At 58.9% G+C, this 12763-nt stretch overlaps 1 protein-coding gene across 14 annotated transcripts in view; it reads right to left on the bottom strand.

Annotated features, from left to right (window-relative positions):
- The window catches only part of LOC100460604 (probable palmitoyltransferase ZDHHC11B), a 56477-nt gene extending 44315 nt beyond the window's left edge, over nucleotides 1-12162 (bottom strand). For 3 of the 14 annotated variants that reach the window (XM_054555339.2, XM_054555335.2, XM_054555330.2), the window contains exons 1-4: nucleotides 10604-12156; nucleotides 3314-3535; nucleotides 1431-1609; nucleotides 464-565 (exon numbers count right to left, since the gene is read on the bottom strand). In XM_054555339.2, the coding sequence (XP_054411314.1) occupies nucleotides 464-565; nucleotides 1431-1609; nucleotides 3314-3535; nucleotides 10604-10780 (680 nt within the window). In that variant the 5' untranslated portion in view covers nucleotides 10781-12156. Of the gene's footprint in view, nucleotides 1-463; nucleotides 566-1430; nucleotides 1610-3313; nucleotides 3536-3961; nucleotides 5167-10008 lie in introns of those variants that run through there. The other 11 variants (XM_054555337.2, XM_054555328.2, XM_054555327.2 and 8 more) reach the window with 10 other exon arrangements.
- Nucleotides 12163-12763: the final 601 nt, after the last annotated feature.

Raw genomic sequence — 12763 nt, forward strand, 5'->3', positions numbered from 1 at the left:
TCGTCTATGAGCCTCCACCGCGCTCAGGGGAAACATCTCTCGTCCTTGCGCCTCCACCGCGCTCAGGGGAAACACCTCTCATCCGTCCGTGCTGGGTGCCCACTTCCCTTCTGTGGCCCCACCCTTGTGCTGGATGAGCCTCAGCCTGGGTGGAGAGAAGGCAGCCCAGTCCAGGACAGCGCGGTCAGGAGGCCTCAGCCAGCGTGGCCCCGCAAGTGCCCACAGGGGGCCTCCAGGGACTTACTCTGTGCGGATGAGCTTGTCCAGGGACCGCGGCACCACAGCCCCAGAGCCAGACAGGAGGCCAGGGCACACAGGCACCAAGCGCCACCACATCAGGACAGGGACGCGGCCCCAAGAGGACCCTCCACCCTTTCAACACGAGGACCCCTGCCCACAGACCCCTACCTTCCGAATTCCCCCAAGCCTGGCCCGTGCCGGCCGTCCCCGCTGTGCCCCTCACCAGTAATTCCGGCTTCCCACGCAGTTGTTGATCCATTTGCAGTGGTGGTCGAAGCCGGACACGCACTTATTGCAGGAAATGCAGTGTTTGGTTTTCTTGTTCCTGGAGGGATGAATCGGAGAACGCCTGTCAGGCCCCAAGTGCACAGGTTGGGGCAGGGCCAGAGGTCCATCACTGGAAGCCAGGTGCCTTGGAGGAACCAGCCCTGTGTGGCCTGGGGAGTGGGCGTCCAACGGGGAATGGGAGGCTGGGGGAGGGTGTTGAGGTCTGTGGGAAGGAGAAGCAGGGCAGCTGCGGGCAGAGGTAGTCACAGAGCAGGAGGAGCTGTGTCTGTGGCCGCCCTGAGCGTAGACCCCCCACCAGCCTTCCTGCATCAGCCTCACTCTGAGCCATGGCCCTGGAGGAGGCCGCGCCTGCCCCATGGTTCCACGAGTTGAGGCCGGGGACTTGGATCCCACCTGTGCCTACAGGGCCTCCCTTGCAGCCGACAGCAGCCCTGTAGTCACCCCCTAGGCCATCATGGAGGCCTCCAGGGCCCCTGGAGATACTGGAACCCTTACCTCCCTCTTTCCTAGGGGCTTGTCTTGAAAATCCCCAAGAAAGACAGTGCTCTCTTGCCCCGGGACCTCAGGGGAGGGACCTCATGCACAAAATCCACTGAGAACCCAATATGCCTGAGTGCTGCTGCGTTTCATTCCAGGGGAGCAGCGGGTCACCTGCAGGTGACAGACCCAGCCCTCCAGTCTCAGCCCGGCCTGCAGAAGAGTTGGGGCGGCCCGGCACTGCGCCCGGTTCACAGCGTGATGAGGGGCTATCCACCCGCAGCCACAGGGCCGGGCCTTGGAACCTCCATTAGCATCAGCTTGCGGCCATGGCACGGGCCCTGAGGGGCCAGCAGTGGCCTGAGCTCTTGGACCCCTGGAGGTGACCCTGACACCGTGGGGCCTCGGCGAGGGCGGGCACTCACACGGTGACCCTGCACAGGTGGCAGAACTGATTCTGGATCACGTGTGCGTGTTTTGATCTGTCGAAGATAGGCATGGGCTGAGAATAGTTCTTCTTGAGTCTGACATTGGAGTCGGCCGGGTCGATGCAGGAGGCGATCAGGTGGACGACGAGGTGGAAGGAGAAGATCCCCCCGGTCACCTGGCATGTCAAGGAAGAACCTGGCCCAGGGCCTGGTCAGCCTGGCACGAGGCGTCCCCGTGAGGCCCAAGGGCCCAGAGGAGGCGCGGCCGCCGGTCAGCCCTGCTCACCCAGCCCTGCACACCCGAGCCCTGTTCACCTGGCCCTGCTCACATGGCCCTGCTCACGCAGCTCTGCACACCCAGCCCTGCACACCTGAGCCCTGTTCACCTGGCCCTGCTCACCTGGGCCTGGCCCTGCTCACCTGGCCCTGCACACTTGAGCCAAGCTCACCTGGCCCTGCTCACCTGAGCCCTGTTCACCTGGCCCTGCTCACCTGGGCCTGCACACCCAGCCCTGCACAGCCAGCCCTGCTCACCCGAGCCCAGCTCACCCATGCCCGGCTCTGCTCACATGGCCCTGCTCATCCAGCCCTGCACACACAGCCCTATACACCCAGCCCTGCACACCTGGTGCTGCACACACAGCCCTGCTCACCCAGGCCTAGAGGAGATGAGGCCACCCATCAGCCCTGCACACACAGCCCTGTGCCAGTCGGGGACCGGGAAGGTTGCCCCCATGCCCCTTTTGGTTCATCCTTGTTGGACACAGGGCAAATCCCCCACAGAATGCACCGCACCCCCAGAGGCTCGGCCAGCCCAGCCACACACAGTGACCTCAAAACCCTTTACAGCTCGAGGCACAGAGCAGGGCCACAGGAGGGACGCCCCAGGTGTAAACACAGCCAGATGCAGCCCCAAAGGCCCTGGAGGAGCCTGGGTTCTTTCATACCAGAGACCCCTGAGCACTGGGAGAGCAGCACAGCCTCAGACAGGAGGAGCAGGGGAAGGAGGGAGGGAGCTGCACAACCTACCCGCTCCCTCTAGACCCCAGATGGCTCGCTCACGGACCCTCTCCCCGAGAATAGCTCAGGGAAACCTCCCCCCAGACTCACTCAGGGCCCCTCCGGACTCTCTCAGGGACCCCAGACTCACTCAGGGACCCTGGGCCCCTGTCTTGGGCCCTCTGGGCTCGGAGCCTGGCTGCGGGGGCACTGGGGAGAGGGTCCTTGTCCCCTGGAGCCAGGAGAAGCTGGGCTCCCCGTGACTGGGACGTCAGCTCCCGCCCTCAGATCCTGGCTCCCTCCTCCTCTCACCCTGGGACCAACACAGACTCCCCATGGCAACCAAATAGAGGGGGTGGAGTGCGGGGCCCTCCCGTCACCCTGCCTGGCCCTGGACCGCCTTCTAGCCAGGAGTTCAGGGTTGACAGCTATCTCCGCAGGGCAGCCCAGAGGCCCTCGCAGTGTGGCCTAAGCTTGGCATGGAAACGCAGGCTGCCGACCTGTGGGGCACGGCGCTGTTCCTCCTTGGCACCAGGGGCAAGGAAGAAGGTGCTGGCCATGTGCAAAAAGCCACGTAGGGATTTTAGCAGAAGGCTGCCAGCAGGGCGGGTCCTGCGCCAGGCCAGGGGGCTGCTGTCCCTCCTGACAGAGCCCCTCTCCGGAGCCCCCTCAGGCAACGCTGTCCTGTCCTGACCCTAAGCAGGGGCTGCACAGAGCACGAGTGGCCACTGGGCCCACCTGCAGGCTCGGGGGATATAGTCTGGCCCAGGGCAGGTGACTGGTACCGCCGGGCAGCCATGGCCCAGACCCCACAGCCAGGTCCATCGCAGGGTTCTCCAGGAACCCCTCCCGCTTAGACCATGCCACAATGAAGAGGATACCACGTAGGCGATGTATTTCCACACATGAGGCAGGAGGGGAATGAAGATCCCGAAGGTGGCCGAGGAAAGGCCCACGAAGACAGCCCAAGTCACCACCTGGAAGTAGTGCAGGGGTAACGACCAGCCGTTCACTCTGGAGATGCGGGGCGGCAAGACCAGCTGTTCATTGTTGAGTATGGCTTCTGGGGTGACGGAACACTGGCTCCCGGAGCGGGTGTCCATCTGCAGGACACAGAAGGGGAGGACCTGCGCCGTCAGCTCCAGGGAGGGCCAGCCCCGCCCACTGTCAGGGAGACCACGGGGACTGGGAACGTGGCCCCCAGGACCAGCACTGACAGCCAATGGCCCAGCACTGCCTGGGGCCAAGTTCCCCGCAGAGGGAGCAGGGGTTGGGCTGGAGTCAGTGCAGGGCCCTGCCCAGCGGAATGAACAGCCATGCTGCAGAATCTGACCCTGGCCAGAGCCGCGTGGCTACGGAAAACAGCTCTCCAGGGTGTGGAGGACCCTGGGCGGAGGACCTGGCCAGGCCCCAGGTGCCCGCGCGACCGCCCGTTAGTTCCCTCGAGGAATTGTTACGTTCTGGGGAGCCCTCGACAGCCCCCACACAGCGATAGGTCCCAGAACCCGTTCACGAATACACAGGCTCACCCAAGACTCTCCAGGGGCGAGAAGAAAACCCATGTCAGAAAGAGGCCACACTGAGCAGAGGGGTGCGCCTGCGAGAAACTGAGGCAATGCTGGAAGAGCTTGTGAGCCGTTACTCACCGCTGCAACACTGAAACCTGCCAGATCCTCCCCAAGAGGCTTCTCTGAGCTTCCCAGAGGAGCAGGACCCGAGAGCTCACTTCACAGGGTCCTGTGTGTCTCCCCTTCCACAGGACAGGGAAGCCCGTCCAGCCACGCGGGGCTGGGGCCTCTGCCTGGGTGGACAGTGGCTAGGAGGTTCTGAACGCCCTGCGGTCGCTCCTGGCCAGTCAGGTGGGGAGGGTGGCAGGGGAGGGAGGGACGTGCTGTCACAGAGGGGCAGTGAAAGACACTCAACGGCCGCTACGGGGTGCGGGGGGCTCTTGAGGGGCCGGGCGGTCTCTACAGAGGAGGGTTAGGAAGCTTCCCCACATTATGCCGCGCGCAAAGTCCTCGTCGTCTCCTTGGGAAAAAACCTTCAGAAAATGAAGTTGATATTAAATGTATTTCTTTGGGAAGAGAGACATTGAGAAAGTTAACAGTTCTTCTTTCTTGCAGTCGTGAACGTCTACAATTCAGTGGCTCTGTGCTGCCTTTGGTGGCTCCTCCCTGGTCCTCTAAATGTGACACTAGGCAGATGCGGGGCCACGGGGCCCTGGGGCTTGAGTCACACGAGAACGTCTCCGGGATACCCGGGAGACTCACAGTTATGAAACAAGACCATGGTGCTTTGGCCAGGCGCGGAGGCTCATGCCTGTAATCCCAGCACTGTGGGAAGCCGAGGCGTGCCGATCACCTGAGGTCAGGAGTTCAAGACCAGCCTGGGCAACACGGCGAAACGCCGTCTCTACTAAAAATACAAAGATTAGCTGGGTGTGGTGGCACATGCCTCTAATCCCAGCTACTCGGGAGGCTGAAGCATGAGAATCGTTTGAACCTGGGAAGTCGTGGCTGCAGTGAGCCGAGATTGCGCCACTGCATTCCAGCCTGGACAACAGAGGGAGACTCCATCTCAAAAAAAAAAAAAAAAAAAAAAAAAAAAGAAAAGTCCAAGTTGCCAACGAAGGAAATAGAAACACAGAAAGACAACCTTGTACATTAAAAACACAATTCCCAGTTAAAAACAAAACCCAAATGAAAGTGCCAATAAGCAGAAATGATGTCGCCAAAAGTCACATTGGTAAAACCTGGAAGATCAAATCGAGGAAGGACCACAGATCTTAGAGAGGAGAAGAGGGGAATCACTCAGCGGCCTGGAGCCTTGAGCCTGGAGACACCACGTTCATCTGTTAGGATTTCAGAAGAGGAAGGAGGAGAGTCTGTGAGAGAAGAAAAGAAAACACTGAAGAACTTTGAGAAGACTGAAGGCTTCAGGTCGACACTGTGCACCAAGGGCCGGAAAAGACGACTGGAAAAAGAAATACATCCACACCAGTGAAAATGTGAGCGAGCCAGGGAGACAGACCCCACGGAGGACAGCGAGCTGCGGGGACAGACCCCACGGAAGACAGCGAGCAGCGGGGACAGACCCCACGGAAGACAGCGAGCCGGGGTGACAGACCCCACGGAGGACAGCGAGCAGCAGGGACAGACCCCACGGAGGACAGCGAGCCAGGGGAACAGACCCCACGGAGGACAGTGAGCAGCGGGGACAGACCCCACGGAGGACAGTGAGATGGGGTGACAGACCCCATGGAGGACAGCGAGCCGGGGGGACAGACCCCACGGAGGACAGTGAGCAGCAGGGACAGACCCCACGGAGGACAGCGAGACGGGGGGACAGACCCCACGGAGGACAGCGAGACGGGGGGACAGACCTCACGGAGGACAGCGAGACGGGGGGAGAGACCCCATGGAGGACAGTGAGCAGCAGGGACAGACCCCACAGAGGACAGCGAGACGGGGGGACAGACCCCACAGAGGACAGCGAGACGGGGGGGACAGACCCCACGGAGGACAGTGAGACGGGGGGACAGACCTCACGGAGGACAGCGAGACGGGGGGACAGACCCCATGGAGGACAGTGAGCAGCAGGGACAGACCCCACAGAGGACAGCGAGACGGGGGACAGACCCCACGGAGGACAGTGAGTAGCAGGGACAGACCCCACAGAGGACAGCAAGCCAGGGGCACAGACCCCATGGAGGACAGTGAGACGGGGGCACAGACCCCACGGAGGACAGTGAGCAGCAGGGACAGACCCCACAGAGGACAGCGAGCCAGGGGCACAGACCCCACGGAGGACAGCGAGACGGGGGCACAGACCCCACAGAGGACAGCGAGACGGGGGGACAGACCCCACGGAGGACAGCGAGCCGGGGGGCACAGACCCCACAGAGGACAGACAGCAAGTGAGGGGCACAGACCCCATGGAGGACAGCGAGCAGGGGACACGGACCTCACATCAGCCAGAGAAGACTCCAGGACAGCGCCTTCCCCTCAGGCCCACGCTCAGCCTCGATACCACCGTGGCCTGTAAGCATGTTCACATACCACAGCACACAATCCACACCACACACCACATGCCACACAGACCACAGAGACCACGCGCCACACACCACACACACCACAGACCACGTACCACACATACCACACACCACAGACCACAGAGACCACGTACCACACACCACACACACCACAGACCACACAGACCACGTACCACACACACCACACACCAGAAACCACAATACAACACACAAAACACAACACACCACATGATATACACACACCACATACACCACACAGACCACGTACCACACACACCACGTACCACACCACACACCATGTATCACACACACACCAGACCACACAGACCACGCACCCCACACACCACAGACCACACAGACCACGTACCACACACACCACACACCACAGACCACACACCACACAATAGAAACCACAATACAACACACAAAACACAACACATACACAACACACCACACACGATATACACACACCACATACACCACACACCACACAGACCACATACCACACACACCACAGACCACACACCACACAACAGGAACCACAACACACAAAACACAACACATACACAACACACCACACACGATATACACACACTACATACACCACACACCACACAATACACACCACATACAACACAGACCACACACAACACATATCACATACACACAACACAAACCACACAACAGAAACCACACAACACACAACACATCATACAGATTACACACCACACCACACAACACGAAACACACCAGAGACCACACAATCCACAACACACACCACCCACACACCACACAACACACAAAACAGATCACACACACCACACAACAAACTCCACGCACACCACACATGCACCACACACCACACAAACCACACGCACACACCACACAAACCACACGCACACACCTCACGCCACACATAAGCAACAGAAGCAAAACACACACACCAAACACACCCCACACTGCACATGCACCACATGACAAGTACCAGACACCAACCACAAACGCATCACTCTCCACATACCACACAGGGACCACACAATACACATCACGCACACAGAATACACACCACACACAGCACACCACACAAACCACACACCACACACAGAGCACACACACTTGCACTACACACCGCACACCACACACACACCACACATCACACCACATACTGCACACATACCACAACCCCCACAAAATACCACACATACACCAAACCACACACCACACACCACACAAACCACATACCACCGAGCACACCCATTTGCACTACACACCGCATACCACACACACAGCACACAAACCACACACACCACATACCGCACACATACCACAACCCCCGCAAAATACCACAAACACACAACACACAATGCTCACACTCCCACACACACCACACAATGCACACACACTCCACACACAATTCAAGTGAAAGCAGCATCTGTGAGTCATCACACTGAAGACTTGTAATGTTGGGTTCAGGTCCCCTTAGCATGACTAAGGCTGGATGGGCCCCTGTGTTATGACAACTGGACTGATGCCCGGGGAACTGGCTGCCCTGCACCGGGGCCTGCAGCGCAATCCTGTGTGGTGGACCCCAGGCGCCTCCTGTCTGCCCCCATCTGTGGATGTGGAGACAGCCCCCTTCTCAGACTGGGACTCCATCCTTCTCTGCACCACCACACGAGAACCAGCCCCTGACACGGACCCCAGAGACCACAGGTGCCCATCCCACCCTATAAGGTCTTTAAGATGCCATGGCCTCCTGAGTCTTTCCTGTTCCCAATCTGTGTATATGACACCAGGCCCCTAGAGTCTGTCCTGGTCCCCGTCCTATCTTTATGACACCAGGCCCCTAGAGTCTGTCCTGGTCCCCGTCCTATCTTTATGACACCAGGCCCCTAGAGTCTGTCCTGGTCCCCGTCCTATCTTTATGACACCAGGCCCCTAGAGTCTGTCCTGGTCCCCGTCCTATCTTTATGACACCAGGCCCCTAGAGTCTGTCCTGGTCCCCGTCCTATCTTTATGACACCAGGCCCCTAGAGTCTGTCCTGGTCCCCGTCCTATCTTTATGACACCAGGCCCCTAGAGTCTGTCCTGGTCCCCGTCCTATCTTTATGACACCAGGCCCCTAGAGTCTGTCCTGGTCCCCGTCCTATCTTTATGACACCAGGCCCCTAGAGTCTGTCCTGGTCCCCGTCCTGTCTTTATGACACCAGGCCCCTAGAGTCTGTCCTGGTCCCCGTCCTGTCTTTATGACACCAGGCCCCTAGAGTCTGTCCTGGTCCCCGTCCTGTCTTTATGACACCAGGCCCCTAGAGTCTGTCCTGGTCCCCGTCCTGTCTTTATGACACCAGGCCCCTAGAGTCTGTCCTGGTCCCCGTCCTGTCTTTATGACACCAGGCCCCTAGAGTCTGTCCTGGTCCCCGTCCTGTCTTTATGACACCAGGCCCCTAGAGTCTGTCCTGGTCCCCGTCCTGTCTTTATGACACCAGGCCCCTAGAGTCTGTCCTGGTCCCCGTCCTGTCTTTATGACACCAGGCCCCTAGAGTCTGTCCTGGTCCCCGTCCTGTCTTTATGACACCAGGCCCCTAGAGTCTGTCCTGGTCCCCGTCCTATCTTTATGACACCAGGCCCCTAGAGTCTGTCCTGGTCCCTGCCCTATTTTTATGACATTGTGGTCCTGAGTCTGTCCTGGTCCCTGTCCTATCTTTATGACACCAGGCCCCTAGAGTCTGTCCTGGTCCCCGTCCTGTCTTTATGACACCAGGCCCCTAGAGTCTGTCCTGGTCCCCGTCCTATCTTTATGACACCAGGCCCCTAGAGTCTGTCCTGGTCCCCGTCCTGTCTTTATGACACCAGGCCCCTAGAGTCTGTCCTGGTCCCCGTCCTGTCTTTATGACACCAGGCCCCTAGAGTCTGTCCTGGTCCCCGTCCTATCTTTATGACACCAGGCCCCTAGAGTCTGTCCTGGTCCCTGCCCTATTTTTATGACATTGTGGTCCTGAGTCTGTCCTGGTCCCCGTCCTGTCTTTATGACACCAGGCCCCTAGAGTCTGTCCTGGTCCCCGTCCTGGCTTTATGACACCGTGGTCCCTGAATCTATCCTGGTCCGAGTCCCCATCCTGTCCTTATGACACCGTGGTCCCACAAGTCTGCCCTGTCCTGCCTTTATGACACTGTGGTCCCTGGGTCTGTCCTCACCGTCCCTGCCCTTATGACACTCTGGCACCCCTGAGCATGTCCTCACTCTCCTCCAGCCCCCCAAACGTGTCCTCATCCCCCTCTGGGCCTGCTCAGCCACACTTTTTCCGTGGGGACCCTCTGGAAGCCACCCCACCCTGGTGAAACCTTCCATTCCCCTACTCCCTACAGTGGAAACGGCCTTTTCTGAGGCCCCTCATGAGACAAATCCTCACAGCCTGAGTCCCGGACAGTCTTGCTGTGTTGCCTTTACTGCTTGACTCCTTCAGGAGTGCAGGGATTGCATCTGCCTTTTGGGAACACGGGAAAGTAAGGCCCCACTTTCCTTACCGCCTGAACCCACAGTTCCTTCTCACGCCTATCACATCACAGGTCCAGGCTGAAGAGCAAGAGAAAAGCAGCGTCGCTCTCACTCACTCCAGACCAAAGTGAGAAGTGGGTGGGCTGCTCTGGTCGACACGGTAGCCACGGAACCCAGGACGCCTCACAACGCCATGGCAGTTGGGAGGATGAGGGGACAAGGGGGCGTGAGGAGGGAGGAAAGCGTGAAATGGACTCGGGTGGAGGTGAAATAATGCACGCAGTGGTCCATTTCCAAGATAAGGTGCCTTGATCCGGTTTAGGTCAGCAAACTACAGAAAAACAGGATGTTTGGATGCTTGGATGGGCCCCAATGCCTGCTTGTCGGCCTCCCCCTCCCTGCCTTCCCATCTGCTTAGCTGCCCTCACCTGAACCAAAGTAGTCTAAGATGAAAGTTTACTAGCCTGCAAAAGAGCTCCCTTTGTCTGCTCTTATCAGCCTGCCCAGCTACTCAGCTCATAAGTCAAATACTTGAAAAGCCCCTGAGCTGACTAGGATTGCAACGTGTTGTGGTCCACAAAATGCAGCAAGACAACCCTAAAAAAAAACACCTAAAACCCCTACCCAACAACCAATAGGCGACGTCCAGGAAGACTGCGACCCCACAGTACTCGGCCTAGGAGGGACCTGCGCAGCTGGTTCTGAGCAGACTTTGGCCACCGTGGCTCTAACTGACTTGAGCACGTTTTTTCGTCGTCTCACAGGTGGAGGGAGTCTCAGCATTTTAGCAAGTTGTTTCATTGGCCGTCCTCTGAGCTCAGGAATTCGGTCACTGGCTTAACTCGGGGCTCAGCTTCACCATGACCCATGCCAAGGCAGGGTTTCTCCTGAGAAGCGCCAGCAAGTGTGTTTAAGGGCATCCTCCCTCCTGTCCCTGCAGCCCTCCTCCCTCAGTACTCAAGGCATTTCCAGTTCCTGTCGGTGGGAGGGGAGTCCCCAAGGACTCCTATCTGAATGCCTCCGATGCGGGCCAGCTGCTGACGCTGACTTTGGGGGTGAGGACGGGAAGGTGGACAGGGATGCACCCTTTCTGTTAGCAGGGGTCCCTCCAAGACCACCACCGTGAGGGAGTCCTCCACAGTCAGGGGCCCTCTTGCCGGCTGACGCCTGCTGAGTCTCACTCTGGTGCCCGGAGCCTGCAGTGGCCAGAGGTCTGCTGCCCAAGGACATCTTGTCTGTCAGGGGCACACACGAGGTACACAATTAAGAGGAACAGCTGGGCTGGGGCGGGTGCCCAGGACAACATGGGGGAAGGGGCAGGGAAGCCTACCTGACGTAGCTCTCCAGGACTCGGGGGCCCCTGCAGGGCAGCTGCTCTGGCCAGAGAGGCTGAGACGGTGCTGCTAGACCACTAAGGGTGACAGCAGGTCCCCCAGGACAAACGCCCCGTCTTGTAGCATGGAGTGGCTGTGAGGCCTCTTCCAAAGGTTTTCTTGCCAAACTAAGGACAACTGGCTTTTATTCACCAAGGTCTGCAGTTAATGTCCCGACACCTGCAGGTATTGTGGCCCTGATGCCGTCTAAAGATTGAGGCAAACACCCTCAAACACACCTGCACACCCTCCCCCACCAACTGCACACCCAGTCTCAGTCCCCATGTGCTACTGTAACAAAATACCTGAGACGAAGGAATTTTAAAGAACAGAAACTTATTTCTCCCCATTCTGGAGGCTGGAAGTCCAAGATTCAGGAGCCAGCAGGTCTGGTGTCTGGTGAGGGGGGCGCTCAGCTTCCAAGGTGGTACCTTTCTGCTGCATCCTACAGAGGGGACAGACACTGTCCTCACGTGGAGGCGCTGGGAGGGTGAGAGGTCTCTGCTGACTGAGGCCTGGTCTGCAAGGACCTTCATCCCCTTCACGGCCTAACCACTCCTAACACAATCACACTGGCCATTCAGTTACGACGCTTAAATTTTGGTGGAGACAAAAACCACAGCACACCCACACCCCGACCCCTCACACCAAACACATCATGCACTCGCACACCCACACACCCACCTGCACCCCTACACACTCACACACCCAACACCTGTACCTCATACACATCTGCACACCCCCATACATGCACCTTCACACGCACCTGCATATACCCCATAGATTCACCCCCATACACACCTGCACCCACCACACCCGCACCCCATCCACACCTGCACCCACCACTCCCGCACCCCATACACACCTGCACACACCACACCTGCACCCCATCCACAGCGGCACACCCCCACACCTGCACCCCATCCACAGCGGCACACCCCCACACCTGCACCCCATCCACAGCGGCACACCCCCACACCTGCACCCCATCCACAGCGGCACACCCCCACACCTGCACCCCATCCGAACCTGCACACCCCCACACTTGCAGCCCATCCGAACCTGTACACCCCCACACCTGCACCCCATGCACACGTACACTCCCTGCCCAGACTGAGGTCTTGGAGGAGACCCCTTTGCCCCTCCTCTGCCTCCCGATTCAGAACAGGAGGCTGTGAGCTTGGGGAGGGGTCAGGCACCTAAAAGTTGACAAGTGCCCAAGGTTAACAGATGGTGGGGGAGGCTCAGCCACACTCAGAGGACCTAGGGTAGTTCTGGGTGACTGGGCATCTGCCTCAGTTTCCCCACCTGCAACAAAGCCCTGAGGGCACCACAGGGTGAGCGGATCTTGGATTCTGCAGGCCCCAGAGCAAGCAAAGGGTGGGAGGGGCTGGACAGAGGTTGGAAATGT

The sequence above is a fragment of the Pongo abelii genome, chromosome 4 (assembly GCF_028885655.2).
Source record: "Pongo abelii isolate AG06213 chromosome 4, NHGRI_mPonAbe1-v2.0_pri, whole genome shotgun sequence".
Lineage (NCBI taxonomy): Eukaryota > Metazoa > Chordata > Mammalia > Primates > Hominidae > Pongo > Pongo abelii.